The sequence below is a fragment of the Saccopteryx bilineata genome, chromosome 5 (genome assembly GCF_036850765.1).
Source record: "Saccopteryx bilineata isolate mSacBil1 chromosome 5, mSacBil1_pri_phased_curated, whole genome shotgun sequence".
Classification (NCBI taxonomy): Eukaryota; Metazoa; Chordata; class Mammalia; order Chiroptera; family Emballonuridae; genus Saccopteryx; species Saccopteryx bilineata.
The window spans coordinates 32779398-32799472 of NC_089494.1; the positions used below are offsets into that span (position 1 = coordinate 32779398).

The 20075-nt window shown below is 42.4% G+C and overlaps 1 protein-coding gene across 1 annotated transcript in view; it reads left to right on the plus strand.

Moving 5' to 3' along the window:
- The window catches only part of BMPR2 (bone morphogenetic protein receptor type 2), a 168650-nt gene that overhangs the window by 130908 nt on the left and 17667 nt on the right, over positions 1 to 20075 (plus strand). The window contains exons 9-11 of the mRNA XM_066233005.1: positions 1193 to 1353; positions 2666 to 2813; positions 13756 to 13892. Coding sequence (XP_066089102.1) covers positions 1193 to 1353; positions 2666 to 2813; positions 13756 to 13892 — 446 coding nt within the window. The remainder of the gene's footprint in view (positions 1 to 1192; positions 1354 to 2665; positions 2814 to 13755; positions 13893 to 20075) is intronic.

The window sequence follows — 20075 nt, forward strand, 5'->3', positions numbered from 1 at the left end:
AGCCAGCAACCTCAGGGTTTTGAACCTGGGTCCTCTGTGTCCCAGGCCGATGCTCTATCCACTGTGCCACCGCCTGGTCAGGCATGTCCCCCCCCCCCCGCCCTTTTATTTTAAATATCAAAGGAATGGTTATTATCTCTGTCTTTAGTTTCATTTTTGGTGAAATTGCAGTCTAATACTCTTTAATGAGAATAATAAATATAAATACTGAGTCTACTTGTGTCTCAAAATGAATACTCAATAAACATCATTGACTTCTTTTGGATTGCTGTATTTCTTTGCATACCTAGTGAGTTATTTAAAATTTTAGAAATTGTGCTGTAGAATTTTTTCATTTCAAGAGCTATGATCCTACTGTAAGATTTATATAACATTTCTTGACAGAGAGGGAAAAAATAAGTGGTATTTTTGATGAGGGGCTTAGGTTAGATACATTCTTTCAGTCAGCAAACACTTCCTGTCAAGCCTTTGAATTTAGGAAAAACGTGTACTTTCTGCCTTTCATGGGACATGAAGTACAGTGATAAACAAGTAATAGAAATAAGCATAGTAGTGCTTTGCTTCTTGGTAAAGTCAGAAAACAGGTTTTCATGTCTTGCTGAGAAGACCATCTCCACCACTTTTTCTCCCAGTCTGCCTGTAAAACTGTTTCTAGTTTGATCTGAAGAACTGAGGTGGGCTTAGAGACATGACTGAACCTCAGGGCAGAACTGGGATGTCTGTCACAGGTTTGATCTGTTAAGCCATAAGAGAAAAGTGTGAGGTACATATACAAATTTTGTAGGCATGTCAGTTTTTTATTGATACTTGTTTTAGATGCATTGACTTTTTTGTTGTTTAGACCAAATATCCCTTTATTACCTCTTTTTGCTACCCTAAAATGAAGAGAAAAGAACAAGTATATTAAAATTAGAAGCAACAGCATGTTGGCAATTAGTTGCAGCTGACATTTAAAGTTTAATTAATTATACCTACAACAGGAGTTAAGTTGTAAAATATATAGTGAAAATAGTGATGATTATGAGTTGAAATTTTGATTTTCTTATGTCTTTTTTTATTATAAAATTAATAGGTAGAAAACTAACACTATCTTTTATATTTATGTATTAATCCCTATTACTTGCATGCTGATTTCATGTCCACTAATGCTATATATTTAAGTATTAATAAATATTTGAAATTATCTATACAGATCATTACAAACCTGCAATTTCCCATCGAGATTTAAATAGCAGAAATGTCCTGGTGAAAAACGATGGAACCTGTGTTATTAGTGACTTTGGGTTGTCCATGAGGCTGACTGGAAATAGACTGGTGCGCCCCGGGGAAGAAGATAATGCAGCCATAAGTGAGGTGAGTGTATACAAAAGGTAGCACATCGGCATCCTTTGAAAATGTAATGAATTGAATTGAAGAATCTACTAACTACTCAGGATAGTTATCCTACATGCTATCAATTATAGCATATTAGGAATTGCAAATTTAAGAAATACCAAAGACACTGTGTAACATTCATCAATTCATGTGGAAGTCACTGCCGTTCCACCTCAATTTTTTTTTTTTTTTTTTTTTTTGTATTTTTCCGAAGCTGGAAACAGGGAGGCAGTCAGACAGACTCCCGCATGTGCCCAACCGGGATCGACCCGGCATGCCCACCAGGGGACGATGCTCTGCCCATCTGGGGCGTCGCTCTGTTGCAACCAGAGCCATTCTAGCGCCTGAGGCAGAGGCCACAGAGCCATCCTCAGCGCCCTGGCAAACTTTGCTCCAGTGGAGCCTTGGCTGCGGGAGGGGAAGAGAGAGACAGAGAGGAAGGAGAGGGGGAGGGGTGGAGAAGCAGATGGGTGCTTCTCCTGTGTGCCCTGGCTGGGAATCGAACCTGGGACTCCTGCATGCCAGGTTGACACTCTACCACTGAGCCAACCAGCCAGGGCCCGTTCCGCCTCATTTATTTTTGTTTGTTTTTGTTTTTATTTATTCATTTTAGAGAGGAGAGAGAAAGGGAGAGAGACAGACAGAGAGGGAGAGAGAGAGGAGAGAGAGACAGACAGAGAAGGTGGGGAGGAGCTGGAAGCATCAACTCCCATATGTGCCTGACCAGGCAAGCCCAGGGTTTCGAACCAGCGACCTCAGCATTTCCAGGTCGACGCTTTATCCACTGCGCCACCACAGGTCAGGCCTTCCACCTCATTTTTGATAAGCATTAGGAGGAAATTTTGTAGGAGCTGATTTCTTCAGCAGTAGTAAAATTATCAAGGTAAAATAGGACAGTCACCTAATAATCACTATTACAATGTGGAATATATTCTTCCTGACCTTTTTTTCTGTATTCACATACACAGGTTTGTACATCTATTTGCATTTTTTGGTGAAGTACTACGTAAATGGTATACATATTGTTTTACTGTTTTCTCACCATGTCTTACAGTTTTTTATTTTACACTGATATGCATAGGAAGATCTAGCTCATTCTTTTTGACTGATTCTGTTCAGTCGAATGTATTTACCACAGTTTAATTATTCAAGAAGGGCATTTTATAGATGGAAAGGCAGACAGTTTCAATGGCATGGTTAGGGGGCATCCTCTTGATATGAAATTTATGTATAACTTCTGTGTAATCTATGCCTTTCATTCTGTTTCTGAAAATTACCACCAATTTATCAGGTTGGCACAATCAGATATATGGCACCAGAAGTTCTAGAAGGAGCTGTGAACCTGAGGGACTGTGAATCAGCTTTGAAACAAGTAGACATGTATGCTCTTGGACTAATCTATTGGGAGATATTTATGAGATGTACAGACCTCTTCCCAGGTAAGAAATCTATCAAAAGTTGATATATAAATTTGAAATGAAGCAGTTATGTCTTCTTTTTCTACCTATATTAAATAAGTCAACTTTTATGTATGTTTTTACTTTCATTTAAACTTTTAGTTTATTGCCATCTAGTGGTCAGAAACATTATTTGCCAGAAGGTAAAACTTTTTTTTTTTTTTTTTGTATTTTTCTGAAGCTGGAAATGGAGAGAGACAGTCAGACAGACTCCCGCATGTGCCCGACCAGGATCCACCCGGCATGCCCACCAGGGGGCGATGCTCTGCCCCTTCGGGGCGTCGCTCTGTTGCAACCAGAGCCACTCTAGCACCTGGGGCAGAGGCCAAGGAGCCATCCCCAGCACCCGGGCCACCTTTGCTCCAGTGGAGCCTCGACTGCGGGAGGAGAAGAGAGAGACAGAGAGGAGGGAGAGGGGGAGGGTTGGAGAAGCAGATGGGCGCTTCTCCTGTGTGCCCTGGCCGGGAATCGAACCCAGGACTTCTGCACGCCAGGCCGACGCTCTACCACTGAGCCAACCGGCCAGGGCGGTAAAATTTTTTAATGGTTTTTTTTTTTAAGAGAGACAGGAAGGGAAGTGGGGGAGAGAGATGAGAAGCACCAAATCGTGGTTGCTTCACTTTAGTTGTTTTTATTGATTGCTTCTCATATGTGCCTTGACTGGGGGACTCAAGCCAAGCCAGTAACCTGTAGCTCAAGCCAGCAACATTGGACTCAAGCTAGTGACCTTGGGCTCAAACCAGTGAGCTTTGGGATCAAACAGATGACTCTGGACTCAAGCTGGTAAGCCCGCAGTCAAGTCGGTGACCTCAGGGTTTCAAACCATGGCCCTCAGCATCCACCATTGAGCCTACATTCAATCCACTAAGTCACCACCAGTAATGCTTGAAGGAAATACTTGTTAAAAGGACTTCCACGTTTGCATCTGAGTGCAGTTTAATTAATTGCTCATAATAGCTTATCTAACTGTATTTGGTTTGGTCTCTGATTGCTTTAGCAGTCATCAATTTTCTTATGCACCATCTGAGCATTTGATAAGCCACACTTACTTACATTGTGTCCTAATTAAGCCAATAAGGAATTAGAAACAATGAATTTTCCATTGAAACATTTTTTTCCTTTCTTTTTTATTCTCTCTTCTTGCTTTCCTGCCTGCCTTCCATTTCTTTCAATGAAAGAACATTCATTTAATGTAAATGCTTGTTTGAGGCTTACTTGAAATAACCAAACAAGTTTATAATTTTCCCCTTTTGTTAGGATTTTTACATCACTGTCATAATTGTCATAAAGAAACTTTACTGGCCCTGGCCGGTTGGCTCAGCGGTAGAGCGTTGGCCTGGCGTGCGGGGGACCCGGGTTCGATTCCCGGCCAGGGCACAAAGGAGAAGCGTCCATTTGCTTCTCCACCCCCCCTCCTTCCTCTCTGTCTCTCTCTTCCCCTCCCGCAGCCGAGGCTCCATTGGAGCAAAGATGGCCCGGGCGCTGGGGATGGCCCCTTGGCCTCTGCCCCAGGCGCTAGAGTGGCTCTGGTCGCGGCAGAGCAACGCCCTGGAGGGGCAGAGCATCGCCCCCTGGTGGGCAGAGCGTCGCCCCTGGTGGGCGTTCCGGGTGGATCCCGGTCGGGCGCATGCGGGAGTCTGTCTGACTGTCTCTCCCCGTTTCCAGCTTCAGAAAAATACAAAAAAAAAAAAGGAAACTTTACTAATATGTGCATTGCATTCTTCTAGCACAGGGGTAGTCAACCTTTTTAAACCTACCGCCCACTTTTGTATCTCTGTTAGTAGTAAAATTTTCTAACCACCCTCTGGTTCCATAGTAATGGTGATTTATAAAGTATGGAAGTAACTTTACTTTATAAAGTTTATAAAGCAGAGTTACAGCAAGTTAAAGTATATAATAATAATTACTTACCAAGTACTTTATGCCAGATTTTCACTAAGTTTGGCAGAATAAATCTTTGTAAAACAACTTACTATACGCCTGACCAGGCGGTGGCACAGTGGGTAGAGCGTCGGAATGGGATGCGGAGGACCCAGGTTCAAGACCTCAAGGTCGTCAGCTTGAGCGCGGGCTCATCTGGTTTGAGCAAAGCTCACCAGCTTGGACCCAAGGTCGCTGGCTTTATCAAGGGGTTACTTAGTCTGCTGCAGCCCCATGGTCAAGGCATATATAAGAAAGCAATCAATGAACAACTAAGATGCCACAATGAAAAACTGATGATTGATGCTTTTCATCTCTCTCCATTCCTGTATGTCCTAAGTATCCCTCTCTCTGACTCTCTCTCTCTGTCTCTGTAGAAAAAACAAAAAAAACCCAACTTACTATAGTTAAATCTATCTTTTTATTTATACTTTGGTTGCTCCACTACCGCCCACCATGAAAGCTGGAACACCCACTAGTGGGCGGTAGGGACCAGGTTGACTACCACTGTTCTAGATGGTGTACAAAATGATTTCATGTATATGATCTCTATTTTATAGGAAAAGCACCATTAAAAACACAGGATAAAAACAGTTAATTGAACCAGCAATGGACAAATTTATGAAATAGAACTATTTAAGAGAAACAGAGATGGCTCTAGTCAGTTAGCTCAGTCAGTTAATAGTGTCAACCCGAAATGACAAGGTTACAGGTTTGATCCCCAGTCAGGGCACACATGGGAAGCAACAAATGAATGTACAGCTGAGTGGAACAACAAATGAATGCTTCCCTTCCCACTCCCCTCACCCTCCATTCCTTTCTCTGTCTCTAAAAATAAAAAATAAGCTCTGGTCGGATAGCTCAGTTGGTTGGAGCGTCCTCCAGGAGCATGGAGGTTGCCAGTTCAATTTCCTGGTAAGGGCACATACAGGAACAGCTTGATGTTCCTGTCTCTCCTGGCTTCTCTCAAAATAAGTAAATAAAAAGGAAAGAAAAAAAAAAAAAAGAAAGAAAAACAGAGATGAGTAGTGGGGTTGAATTTTTTGCTTTAAAAATAGTAAGCATAGGACAATACTTTATATTTCTAAAATGTAATAAAGTGAATTATTTAGAGTTACTATAGGTTTGTCAGTTCTTATTTAGAAGTATATGTTTCAGTTAATTAGGAATACAAAGTACTCAGTTGAGGTGTTTTTCTGCCAACAGCAGAAATTATAATAGAATCACAGTATTATTGGAACTTCAGAACTTTCTATTTGTATGTCTGACCAAAATGATTCTTCTAGTATCAGCATTATTATGTTGCCATCAGCAACATTTTTTTAACAACTACTGCATTCAAAGAGTAACTATGTTTTTGATCTGATAAATAATAAAAAGCAATATTAGATGTTTGAAAAGGGAAAGGAAATTAAATCTAGGATGAGTTATAATAGAACTAGAAGGAGTTTTTTTTTTCCTTCTTTTTTTCTTTTTACAGAAACAGAGAGAGAGCCAGAGAGAGGAGTAGACAGGGACAGACACACAGGAACGGAGAGATGAGAAGCATCAACCATTAGTTTTTTATTTATTTGTTTGTTTGTTTGTTTGTTTGTTTGTTTTACAGAGACAGAGAGTCAGAGAGAGGGATAGATAGGGACAGACAGACAGGAACGGCTTTAGGCGACCCCTGTGTTTTGGTCGTTCGACCCCCACCGGGGTCGCGACCCACAGGTTGAGAACAGCCACAGGTTGAGAACCGCTGTTCTAGAGAGTAATGGTGGTGGTGATAGTTACACAATATTGTGAATATTCTTAGTGCCATACAACTTAAAAATGGTTAAAATGATAAATTTTATATTATGTATATTTAACCACAATTAAAATTAAAAATAAAGGGCCTGACCTGTGGTGGCGCAGTGGATAAAGCGTTAACCTGGAAACACTGAGGTTGCCGGTTCAAAACCCTGGGCTTGCCTGGTCAAGGTGCATATGGGAGTTGATGCTTCCTGCTCCTCCCCCCTTCTCTCTCTCTCTCTCTCCCCTCTCTATAATGAATAAATAAAATCTAAAAAAAAAAAAAAAAAAAATTAAAATTAAAAATAAAGGAAAGAGGCCCTGGCCAGTTTGCTCAGTGGTAGAGAATCAGCCTAGTGTGTGGAAGTCCCAGGTTCGATTCCTGGTCAGGACCCACTGGAGAAGCGCCTATCTGCTTCTCCACCCCTCCCCCTCTCCTTTCTCTCTCTCTCTCTCTTCCCCTCCTGCAGCCAAGGCTCCATTGGAGCAAAATTGGCCTGGGCACTGAGGATGGCTCCATAGCCTCCACCTCAGGACTAGAATGGTTCCGTTTGCAATGGAGCAACACCCCAGAATGGACAGCATAGTCCCCCCTAGTGGGCATGCCGGTGGATCCCGGTAGAGCGCATGCAGGAGTCTGTCTCTGCCTCTCCACTTCTCACTGCAGAAAAAGTACAAAAAAATAAATGAAGGAAGGAAAGAAGAAAGGAGGGAGGGCGGGACGGAGGGAAGGATGGAAGGGATTGCATTAAAATACCGTATATTCTTGGGTGTGGAAGTGAGTAAGAATGCGCATGTGAAAGAAAATGTAGAGAAGGAATGTGTGGTTTTGATTAAGTTTTTTTTTTGTTTTGTTTTTTTTTTGAGAGAGAGAGAGAAAGACAGCAAGGGACAAAGAGGAAGGGAGAGAGCCTGACCTGTGGTGGCACAGTGGATAAAGCGTCAACCTGGAAATGCTGAGGTTGCCGGTTCAAAACTCTGGGCTTGCCTGGTCAAGGCACATATGGGAGTTGATACTTCCTGCTCCTCCCCCCTTCTCTCTCTCTCTCCCCTCTCTATAATGAATAAATAAAATCTTTAAAAAATGTTTTAAAAAATGTGCTCAAATATATATTAAAAAAAAAAGAGGAAAGGAGAGAGATGAGAAGCATCAACTCGTAGTTGTGGCACTTTAGTTATTCATTGATTACTTTCTCATATGTGCCTTGACCAAGGGGCTCCAGCCAAGCCAGTGACCCCTTACTCAAGCCAGCGACCTTGGGTTTCAAGCCAGTTACCTTTATGGGTTCAAGCCAGTGACCATAGGGTCATGTCTATGATTCCATGCTGAAGCCTGCAACCCTGCACTCAAGCTGATAAGCCTGTATTGAAGCCACAACCTCAGGGTTTCGAACCTGTGTTCTCAGCATCCCAGGTTGAAGCTCTATCCACTGTGCCACCATCTCGTCCAGAGGATTTAACAATTATTCAAAGAAAGTTTAAGGAATTGAGAAATAGTCAGTGATCTGAGAAATAATGAAGGTGGCAGCCAGGAACTTAGGGAAAAGTACTGGTTTACACTGGAAATAAGAGTAATTATGGCCTGACCAGGCGGTGGCGCAGTGGATAGAGCATCGGACTGGGATGCAAAGGACCCAGGTTCGAGACCCCGAGGTCGCCAGCTTGAGCGCAGGCTCATCTGGTTTTAGCAAAAGCCCACCAGCTTGAACCCAAGGTCGCTGGCTCCAGCAAGGGGTTACTTGGTCTGCTAAAGGCCCACAGTCAAGGCTCATATGACAAAGCAATGAATGAACAACTAAGGTGTTGCAACACGCAATGAAAAACTAATGATTGATCCTTCTCATCTCTCTCCGTTCCTGTCTGTCTGTCCCTGTCTATCCCTCTCTCTGACTCACTCTCTGTCTCTGTAAAAAATAAATAAATAAATAAATTTTAAAAAAAAGTAATTATGGAGACTTTTGAGTAGGGTATTGATAGGATAACTGAAGAAAAATTTTTATAAAAGAAAATAAAAACGTTGACAGAACTAAGATTAAAATTTATTTGGGAATTGTCACAGACATGGTAATTGAGAACTTATGAGCAGATATACCCCCCCTAAGAGAATCCATGAGGAGAGGGAAAATTGTTGAATAAAGAATTAAAAGACTGAATATTGGGGGACCCCTCCCAAATAAGTTAGTTACAAAGACTGATGGTCTAAGAAACAGTGAAAAGATTAAAAAATCATAGTATGTGGAAAGTCAGTGTTAGAAGTATTAAGAACCAGGCTGATACGTAATCGCCTGGTCAAGCCTGACCAGGTGGTGGCGCAGTGGATAAAGTGTCAGACTGGGATGTGGAGGACCCAGATTCGAGACCCCGAGGTCGCCAGCTTGAGCGTGGGCTCATCTGGTTTGAGCAAAGCTCACCAGCTTGGACCCAAGGTCACTGGCTCGAGCAAAGAGTTACTCGGTCTGCTGAAGACCCACGGTCAGGGCACATATGAGAAAGCAATCAGTGAACAACTAAGGTGTCCCAAGGAAAAACTGATGATTGATGCTTATCTCTCTCCGTTTCTGTCTGTCTGTCCCTCTCTATCCCTCTCTCTGACTCTCTCTCTGTTTCTGTAAAAAAAAAAAAAAAAAGTCAAAAGGCATTAGAACTGACAAATGATCTTTGAATTTGAATAAGCAGTACTAGTATTCTCAGAGGAGTTTCTGTGGAATAGAGAAGACAAATATTACAGATAAGTAAGTACAGGTAGAGACACGGGGCACTCAAAAATTGTAACAATGAAATGGGGTGAAAGTTGAAAAGAAACGAATTCCATAAACATATTAATAAACCTAAAGAATAGGATATAATAATAAAATTCGTGTAAAACATTTTTTAAAACTAATATGATGAGAAAAAAAAAAAACTAATATGATGGCCTGATCTGTAGTGGCTCAGTCGATAAAGCATCGACCTGGAATGCTGAGGTTGCCTGTTTGAAACCCTGGGCTTGCCTGGTCAAGGAACATATTAGAGTTGATGCTTCCTGCTCCTCCCTCCCTTTCTCTCTCTCTCTCCGCCCCCCCCCCCAGATGAGTAAATAAATAAATAAAAACTAATATGAAAAAAAAAACTAAAAAAACTAATATGATATACCTCCAAATGCAGTACTTTTTTTTTAATAAATAGAAACACTATGTTGGCTGACTCTCTCTGTAAAATAGCAAAATAAATGAATTAGGTATCTCTGTTATAAAGGAGAATGAAATGCTGCAAATTTTATATAAAGGAGGGAGAAGGACGAAACAAAAGGAGGCAAGAGAAGAAAACTGAAGAAAGAGAACTAGTGTAATTTAAGAAAGGTTCTAAAAATTCCTGTCTAGAGGCATAATTAACAAGTAGCAAATGATGTGAGAAGCAAGGAATGGCATCTAATAGTCTTAGTTTTGGCCAGTTTGAAAGAAGATGGGATTATAAACTTCCCTTGAGCAATTCAGTGATTATAAAGTTTTAAGGAAATCTGGTAAGACTAATAATATCTTCCATGATAATGTTGTCATTAACATTCATCTTTGTATTTTCAGTGCCTAATACGAAGTTAGCTCTAAATAAATATCTTTGGGCCCTGACCGGTTAGCTCAGTTCTTTAGAGCAGTGGTCCCCAACCTTTTTGGGGCCACGGACCGGTTTAATGTCAGAAAATATTTTCACTGACCGGCCTTTAGTGGGGGACGGATAAATGTATCACATGACCGAGACAAGCATCAAGAGTGAGTCTTAGACGGATGTAACAGAGGGAATCTGCTCATTTTTTAAAAATAAAACATCGCTCAGGCTTAAATATAAATAAAACGGAAATAATGTAAATTATTTATTTTTTCTCTGCAGACCGGTACCAAATGGTCCACGGACTGTTACCGGTCCGCAGCCCAGTGACCACTGCTTTAGAGCATTGGCCAAAAATATCAAGGTTGTGGGCAAATACGGGATGTGACCAATGAATGCACAACTAAATGGAACAACAAATGAATGCCCCTTTCCACCTCCCTCTTCCTCTCTTTGTCTCCTTAAAATCAGTCATTTAAAAAAAAATATTTAAGGCCCTGGCCAGTTGGCTCAGTGGTAGAGCATCGGCCTGGTGTGCAGGAGTCCTGGGTTCGATTCCCGGCCAGGGCAAGTGTCCATCTGCTTCTCCACCCCTCCCTCTCTCCTTCCTCTCCATCTCTCTCTTCCCCTCCTGGAACTGAGGCTCCATTGGAGCAAAGTTGGCCCGGGCGCTGGGGATGGCTCTATGGCCTCTGCCTCAGGCACTAGAATGGCTCTGGTTGCAGCAGAGCAATGCCCCAGATGGGCAGAGCATCGCCCCCTGGTGGTAATGCTGGGTGGATCCTGTTCGGGTGCATGCGGGAGTCTGTTTGCCTCCCTGTTTCCAACTTCAGAAAAATACAAAATAATAATAATAATAAAAAATAAATAAATAAAAGTATTTAAAAAAAGTATCTGTGGGACTAGATTTAGAAACATGGAAATTTAGTAATTCCTCATATTATTCAAATCATAAAGCAGGATTATGCATCTATTTTATTTATCAGGTTTTCTCATTGTAATTAGACCTGATTAAAACAATTAAAATTGTGAAATTTTACTTATTCTAGTATTTGAAGAAAAAAAACAAGTTAAATAACACTTGGAAGGAATTATGTGGGTTATGTATATGTGTCAAAGAGATAGGTAAGGTATACTAGTAAATATCATACAGTTCACAGATGGTATGGGTTGAGGTTTTATCATATGAGGTTTCATGAAAGTGATATAGTAACTGGCAAGATTAAAATTTTTAGTTTTGTTATTCCAGTCAGTGTTGACGGTTATTGATCAAAAAACCTGCTTAAATGTTTAGAATATGTGAAAGTATCACTTGTATTTATAGTTAATGCAATATTTAAGAAAATGGGCTATGCTGCATAGATTAGAGAATTAATCTTTGCAAATCCTTTTTTTTTTTTTGTACTTTTCTGAAGCCGGAAACGGGGAGGCAGTCAGACAGACTCCCGCATGTGCCCGACCGGGATCCACCTGGCATGCCCACCAGGGGGTGATGCTCTGCCCCTCTGGGGCATCGCTCTATTGCATCCAGAGCCATTCTAGTGCCTGAGGCAGAGGCCAAAGAGCCATCCTCAGCGCCCAGGCCATCTTTGCTCCAATGGAGCCTTGGCTGCGGGAGGAGAAGAGAGAGATGGAGAGGAAGGAGAAGCAGACGGGCACTTCTCCTGTGTGCCCTGGCCGGGAATCGAACCCAGGACTCCCTCATGCCAGGCCGATACTCTACCACTGAGCCAACCGGCCAGGGCTGCAAACCTTTTTAATATCAGTGGAAGATAAGTATTTATAGGTTCTTTTGAGTATTCAAATTGAAACATAAAACTTAATTCCATGTTTTATAATGCACTTTTTATCTCAGTCATTATAACTTTTATCTCCATATGAGTGAGATAAGGAAGGGCAGACATTGCATTTTGAAGAAGAGAAAACTGAAACAGAATAGTTAAAAATGACTTTTCCAAGATTAGAACCAAAGTGCCTTATCATGGTGATCTTCTTTCTAATTTATCCTGTCATTATAATTAGGTTGGCCAGATGGACAAGGAGACTGAAAGATCTCTATTTTTCCTAAGGTCTTACCCAAGATCTTGAGGAGACCATTGGTTTTCTAAGTGTTGGTCCCAGAGGTTTTTTCTGTGGCTCAATATGTTTATTAAGTTTAATTTGATCACATTTTGTAAAAATAAGCCTCTTATTACAAGCCCCTGATTGTGCTTATTAGTTATAAATAGGGTTATAAAGTAGCAGGAGAATAATAATACTTAAAAGTCTTTTATCTAGATCCTGCTAGTTATATTTGGTTCTACAGACATGTTTGTTGTACTAGATCCTGGGTATCTCCTCTTATTCACTACCCTCGATCCCTCTATGGGATAAGAATTCAGGTACAGTATATTTTCCAGTATTAAATATTTGTAATTCCCCCCTCAATTTTGTAATGCTAGAAACCGTTTAAAAATAGCTGTTAACCCTGGCCAGATAGCTCATTTAGTTAAAAGCACCATCCCAAAGCATAGAGGTTACCAGTTTGAAACCCAGTCAGGGCACATACAGAAACAGATTCATGTTCCTGTCTCTCTCTCTCCCTCCCTCTTCTTTCCTCTCTCTCTAAAATCAATAAAATAAAATTTTTTTTAATATTTTCAAAGATAGCTTTTATCATTGAAACTACTATTTAGCCTGACCAGGCAGTGGCACAGTGGATAGAGCGTCAGACTGGGATGTGGAAGGACCTAGGTTCAAGACCCAGAGGTCGCCAGCTTGAGCGCGTGCTCATCTGGCTTGAGCAAAAAAAAAAAAAAGCTCACCAGCTTGGACCCAAGGTCTCTGGCTTGAGCAAGGGGTTACTCGGTCTGCTGAAGGCCCATTGTCAAGGCACATATGAGAAAGCAATTGATGAACAACTAAGGAGTCCCAACGAAAAACTGATAATTGATGCTTCTCATTTCTCTCCATTCCTGTCTGTCTGTCCCTATCTATCCTTCTCTCTGTAACAAATAAATTAATTAGTTTTTTTAAAAAAGAAACTACTGTTTAACTTATCAAAAACCATTTATCATACAAAGACTATTCTAAGTAAAGCATTTTATTCATAATACATTCAGCCCACAAAAGAGTCTATTTAGGAATTCCAAATATGCTGAAAGCGTTAAAAAAAGCCATTGTGATAGTTTCTTTGCTTGCTTAGTATTAGAAACTCCAGCCCTGGCCAGTTGGCTCAGTGGTAGAGCGTTGGCCTGGCGTGCAGGAGTCCCAGGTTTGATTCCCAGCCAGGGCACACAGGAGAAGCGCCCATCTGCTTCTCCACCCCTCCCCCTCTCCTTCCTCTCTGTCTCTCTCTTCCCCTCCCACACCCAAGGCTCCATTGGAGCAAAGATGGCCTGGGCGCTGAGGATGGCTCTGTGGCCTCTGCCTCAGGTGCTAGAATGGCTCTGGTTGCAGCGGAGCGACGCCCCAGATGAGCAGAGCATTGCCCCCTGGTGGGCGTGCTGGGTGGACCCCGTCAGGCTCATGCTGGAGTCTGTCTGACTACCTCCCCGTTTCTAACTTCAGAAAAAGTAAAAAAAAAAAAAAAAAAGAAGAGACTCCTGTTATTTTATTATTTTATGATAATTGGAAATTTTACTGTATTTTTTTTTTTAATTCACAGGTGAATCTGTACCAGAATATCAGATGGCTTTTCAGACAGAAGTTGGAAACCATCCCACTTTTGAAGATATGCAGGTTCTCGTATCTCGGGAAAAACAAAGACCTAAGTTCCCAGAAGCTTGGAAAGAAAATAGCCTGGTAAGAAAAAGATGAATTATTAAAAAGATAATTTTGGCCCTGGCCCGTTGGCTCAGTGGGAGAGTGTCGGCCTGGCCTGCAAGAGGTCCCTGGTTCAATTCCCGGCCAGGGCACACAGGAGAAGCGTCCATCTGCTTCTCCACCCCTCCCCCCCTCCTTCCTCTCTGTCTCTCTCTTCCCCTCCCGCAGCGAGGCTCCATTGGAGCAAAGATGGCCCGGGCACTGGGGATGGCTCCTTGGCCTCTACCCCAGGTGCTGGAGTGGCTCTGGTCGCAACAGAGCGATGCCCCGGAGGGGCAGAGCATCACCCCCTGGTGGGCAGAGCGTCGCCCCCTGATGGGCGTGCCGGGTGGATCCCAGTCGGGCGCATGCGGGAGTCTGTCTGACTGTCTCTCCCCGTTTCCAGCTTTGGAAAAATACAAAAAAAAAAATTTAAAAAAAAATAATTTATGGGCCCTGGCCGGTTGGCTCAGTGGTAGAGCGTCAGCCTGGCATGCAGGAGTCCCGGGTTCGATTTTTTGGCCAGGGCACACAGGTGAAGCACCCATCTGCTTCTCCACCCCTCCCCCTCTCCTTTCTCTCTGTCTCTCTCTTCCCCTCCCGCAGACAAGGCTCCATTAGAGCAAAGTTAGCCCGGGCACTGAGGATGGCTCTTTGGCCTCTGCCTCAGGCGCTAGAATGGCTCTGGTCGTGGCAGAGCGACGCCCTGGAGGGGCAGAGCATCGCCCCCTGGTGGGCATGCTGGGTGGATCCTAGTCGGGCACATGTGGGAATCTGTCTGACTGCCTCCCCGTTTCCAACTTCAGAAAAATACACACACACACACAAAAAAAAGATAATTTATGATTGTTTTAATGTTGTTTGAAGCAAAAATAGACTGTTAGTAATGTTATTTTTTTTAATTGTCCAATGCCAGGAATCCAGCCTACTTGATATTTGTTGTTATACATTTAAAATTTTTTCAGTGTATAAAAGCTCTTCTTTTTGGTTAAGTTTCCATTTTTTCCAAGTATAAAATACTATTTAAAAAGACTGTTGTGTGAAGTTTGTCAGCTTGAGTAAATGGAATAATTAACAAGTTAATATTTTAAACATTATTGAAATTGCATCTTACTTTCTTGAGAATGGTACCAAAAGTGTTCATTAGTGCAGACTTATATGTTCAATGGCTAATAGAAATTTAAGATATACCAAAAAGAAACCATGGTACAGCCTATAAATTCTGGGTATTAAAAAGACTCCTGTCATTTCAGTTAATTGTTGCTACAGTCCTAAAATCATCTTACAAATATTTACATGCATACACATACCCACGTCATATCTCATATAATTACTTGTTACATAAGTAGGATTATCTCATTAGCCACAATCATTTCTGAAGCTTTATTTTATTTTATTTTTTAAATTATGGAGGGTTTCATGTCAGTTCACATTAGATGCTTCTCTGTCTCTCCATTTTGTCAGTATTCCATTGTATAATACAATTACCCATTATTGACAACAGTACCTTGTTTTTCCTGTTTTAAACAGTTTTTTAAAAAATTAAAAGTTAGCCTGACCAGTTGGTGGTGTAGTGGATAGAGCATCGGCCTGGGAGGCCGAGGACCCAGGTTCGAAATCCCTAGGTCTCCAGCTAGAACTGGACTCATCAGCTTGAGCGTAGCATTGCTGACTTGAGCATGGGATCATAGACATGACCCCATGGTCACTGGCTTGAAGCCTAAGATTGCTGGCTTGAGCCCAAGGTCACTGGCTTGAGCAAGGGGTCACTGGCTCGGCTAGAGCCCTTTGGTCAAGGCTCATATGAGAAAGCAATCAATGAACAACTAAAGTACCGCAAGGAAGAATTGATGCTTATCTCTCTCCTTTCCTGTCTGTCTGTCCCTCTCTCTCTGTATCTCTCTCAAAAAACCCCCAAAAAAACAAACAAAAAAACCAACAACGAATGTAACAGGAATTTGATGATCTCTGAAGGTATTAAATATGAATTTTTGACACGTTATACAATGTTCTTGATTTATAGTTGAACAGAATGAAAACATTTTCATTAAGCAATTTAAATCTCTTTACTATATATATATTTTTTTTTTCTTTTTTTTTCTGAAGCTGGAAACAGGGAGAGACAGTCAGACAGACTCCCGCATGCGCCCAACCGGGATCCACCCGGCACGCCCACCAGGGGCACGCTCTGCCCACCAGGGGGCGATGCTCTGCCCATCCTGGGCGTCGCCATGTTGCGACCAGAGCCACTCTAGCGCCTGAGGCAGAGGCCACAGAGCCATCCCCAGCGCCCGGGCCATCTTTGCTCCAATGGAGCCTTGGCTGCGGGAGGGGAAGAGAGAGACAGAGAGGAAAGCGCGGCGGAGGGGTGGAGAAGTAAATGGGTGCTTCTCCTGTGTGCCCTGGCCGGGAATCGAACCCGGGTCCTCCGCACGCTAGGCCGACGCTCTACCGCTGAGCCAACCGGCCAGGGCCTTTTTTTCTTTTTTTTTTAACGATTTTATTTATTGATTTTACAGAAGCAGTGAGAAATATCACCTCATAGTTGCTTCACTTCAGTTGTTCATCAGTTGCTTGCTTTATGTGCCTTGACCAGGCAAGCTCAGGGTTTCGAACCAATGACTTCAGCATTCCCAGTGGATGCCTTATCCACTGCGCCACCACAGCCCAGGCCCTGTACTATATATATACTTTCACATTTTAATTTTAGGTTTTTTGGTAGGATTAGAATCTGGCTTATGCTTATATGGGGTGGTGGCATGTCAGAGACAGGCTAGAGAGATGTTATGTTTCCTACAGATTTAAGTTGAATAATTTTCTCCATTGGTCATCTTTATCAGTGGATTGCCTTCAAGGAAGGCTTCAAATGAGATTGACTTGTTGCCAAGCACATATGTTCAAGATTGCCTCCAAACTGTAGTCCCTGCTATGGGAAGTAGGACAGGTCTTTAAGAGATCCCTGGCAGCAGGCATATGAGAGTTGATGCGTCCTGCTTCTCCCCTTTCTCTCTCTCATTCTCTCTCTCTCTCCCCCCTCCTAAAAATCAATAAATAAAAATTTTTAAAAAATGTGCCAGTCTCACAATAGAGCAGTAATTTTCAACCTTTTTTTTCATGGCACAAACACACACTAATTACTAAGGTCAGTGCCCCTGACTAAATACAACCATTTTCATCTCGTGGCACAAATAAATTAGTTACTAAAGAAGAAGAGGTCAGGGCCCCTTTTTCTTTAGTAATTAGTTTATGAGTGCATGAGAAACAAAGGTTGAAAATCACTGCAATAGAGCATCCCTCCAAAAAATATCTTTGTGAAATTTTTCTACTACAATACAACAATCTTCCTTAGATTGTTTATTTCCCCAGAGAAATTGAACTCATTAATTTGAAGTATCTCTGGGCAACCCTACCATTATGAGATAGGCATCGTGTGCATATTTACTTGAAAACTTTTTACTTCAAATTTAGAGTAGGTTGCTAAGTAAGGGATAAAGTAATGCTTGATTTACTTCTAATGAATCCATTTTACTTTAATGTCCATAGAACTACTTGTCTGCAGTGACAATCCAGTACTAGAGTTAGATTAGTAAATGAATAGTTTATAAAAAGAAATTCCAGTGTCTAAAAAGGATACCTTTGATTCATAGTTGCATTGATATTTTAAAATATTTTTATAATAAAATTCAGAATCTTTTTTTTTTTTTCTTAAAGAGATAATCATCAGTCATATTTTTTCTTTTTTTTTCTTTTTTTTTAATTTTTTTTTTTTTCTCATTTTTCTGAAGCTGGAGACAGGGAAAGACAGTCAGACAGACTCCCGCATGCGCCCGACCGGGATCCACCCGGCACGCCCACCAGGGGCGACGCTCTACCCACCAGGGGGCGGTGCTCTGCCCATCCTGGGCGTCGCCATGTTGCGACCAGAGCCACTCTAGCGCCTGAGGCAGAGGCCACAGAGCCATGCCCAGCGCCCGGGCCATCTTTGCTCCAATGGAGCCTTGGCTGCGGGAGGGGAAGAGAGAGACAGAGAGGAAAGCGCGGCGGAGGGGTGGAGAAGCAAATGGGCGCTTCTCCTGTGTGCCCTGGCCGGGAATCGAACCCGGGTCCTCCGCACGCTAGGCCGACGCTCTACCGCTGAGCCAACCGGCCAGGGCCAGAATCTTAAAAAATATATATATATATATATTTTTTTTTTTTTACAGAGACAGAGAGAGAGTCAGAGTGAGGGATAGACAGGGACAGACAGACAGGAACGGAGAGATAGAAGCATCAATCATTAGTTTTTCGTTGCGCATTGCTACACCTTAGTTGTTCACTGATTGCTTTCTCAAATGTGCCTTAACCACGGGCCTTCAGCAGACCGAGTGACCCCTTGCTTGAGCCAGCGACCTTGGGTCCAAGCTGGTGAATTTTTGCTCAAACCAGATGAGCCCATGCTCAAGCTGGTGACCTCGGAGTCTCGAACCTGGGTCTTCCACATCCCAGTCTGATGCTCTGTCCACTGAGCCACCGCCTGGTCAGGCTTAAAAATATTAATGAATGTAAAAACTAGTTTTAAAAACTGCCAGAGATCTAAACATAGATCAGTCAGTAAAGAGGGGAAGAATCATTTTCTGATGGAAATGAAAGTATAGAAACTACTATCTGAGAAAACTATATGAAAATATTAACCATAGTTACCTCTCAACATTAGGTTTATGAATAACATTTCTTTCTATAGTTTTAGATTTTTTTTTTTTGTATTTTTCTGAAGTTGGAAACGGGGAGGCAGTCAGACTCCCGCATGTGCCTAACCAGGATCCACCCGGCATACCCACCAGGGGGCGATGCTTCGCCCATCGGGGACGTCGCTCTGTTGCAACCAGAGCCATTCTAGCGCCTGAGGCAGAGGCCATAGATCCATCCCCAGCGCCCAGGGCCAACTTTGCTCCAATGGAGCCCTGGCTGCGGGAGGGAAAGAGAGAGACAGAAAGGAAGGAGAGGGGGAGGGGTGGAGAAGCAGATGGATGCTTCTCCTGTGTGCCCTGGCTGGGAATTGAACCCAGAACTCCTGCCCGCCAGGCTGATGCTCTACCAAAGAGCCAACCATCCAGGGCCTAGTTTTAGAATTTATAGTAAAAGTATACTATTGTAACAACACACACAGTTTAAGGCTTTTGTATATTAAAATATTTTAAATTAGAAAAACAAATTATAGGTCTTAGTTTTCTTTGGGTTTTTTTTTTTGTTTTTTAAAAATAATTTTATCTAGACAATTTTAACAGGATGATATTGGTCAACTACAGCACATAGATTTAGAGAAAACATCTCCAGATCCTTTTGACATTCGATTATGTTGTATATCCATCACCCAAAGTCAAATCATCATCCTTCATCCTTCATTTGATTTTCTTTACGCCCCTCCCCTCCCACCACACCCTCCTTCTTGACTCTTCACCTCCCCCTGGTAGCCACTGCACTCTTATCTATGTCCATGAGTCTCAATTTTGTGTCCTACCTATGTATGGAATCATACAGATCTTAATTTTTTTCTGATTTACTTATTTCACTCATTATAATGTTATCAAGCTCCATCCACGTTGTTGTAAATGATCCCATGTCATCATTTCTTATTGCTGAGTAGTATTCCATAGTATATATGTACCACATTTTCTTTATCCAATCTTCTATTGAAGGGCTTTTTGGTTGTTTCCATGTCTTGGCCACCGTCAACAATGCTGAGATGAACACAGGGTGAATGTGTCTTTATGTACCAATGATTTTGAGTTTTGGGGGTATATACCTAGTAGAGGGATAGTTGGGTCATATGGTAGTTCTATTTTTAACTTTTTTTTTTTTTGTATTTTTCTGAAGTTGGAAACGGGGAGGCAGTCAGGCAGACTCCCTCATGTGCCCGACTGGGATCCACCCATCATGCCCACCAGGGGGCGATGCTCTGCCCATCTGGGGCATCACCCTGCTGCAAACAGAGCCATTCTAGCATCTGAAGCAGAGGCCACAGAGCCATCCTCAGAGCCGGGGCCAACTTTGCTCCAATGGAACCTTGGCTGCGTGAGGGGAAGAGAGAGACAGAGAGGAAGGAGAGGGCGAGGGGTGGAGAAGCAGATGGGCGCTTCTCCTGTGTGCCCTGGCCGGGAATCAAATGCAAGACTCCTGCACGCCAGGCCGACGCTCTACCACTGA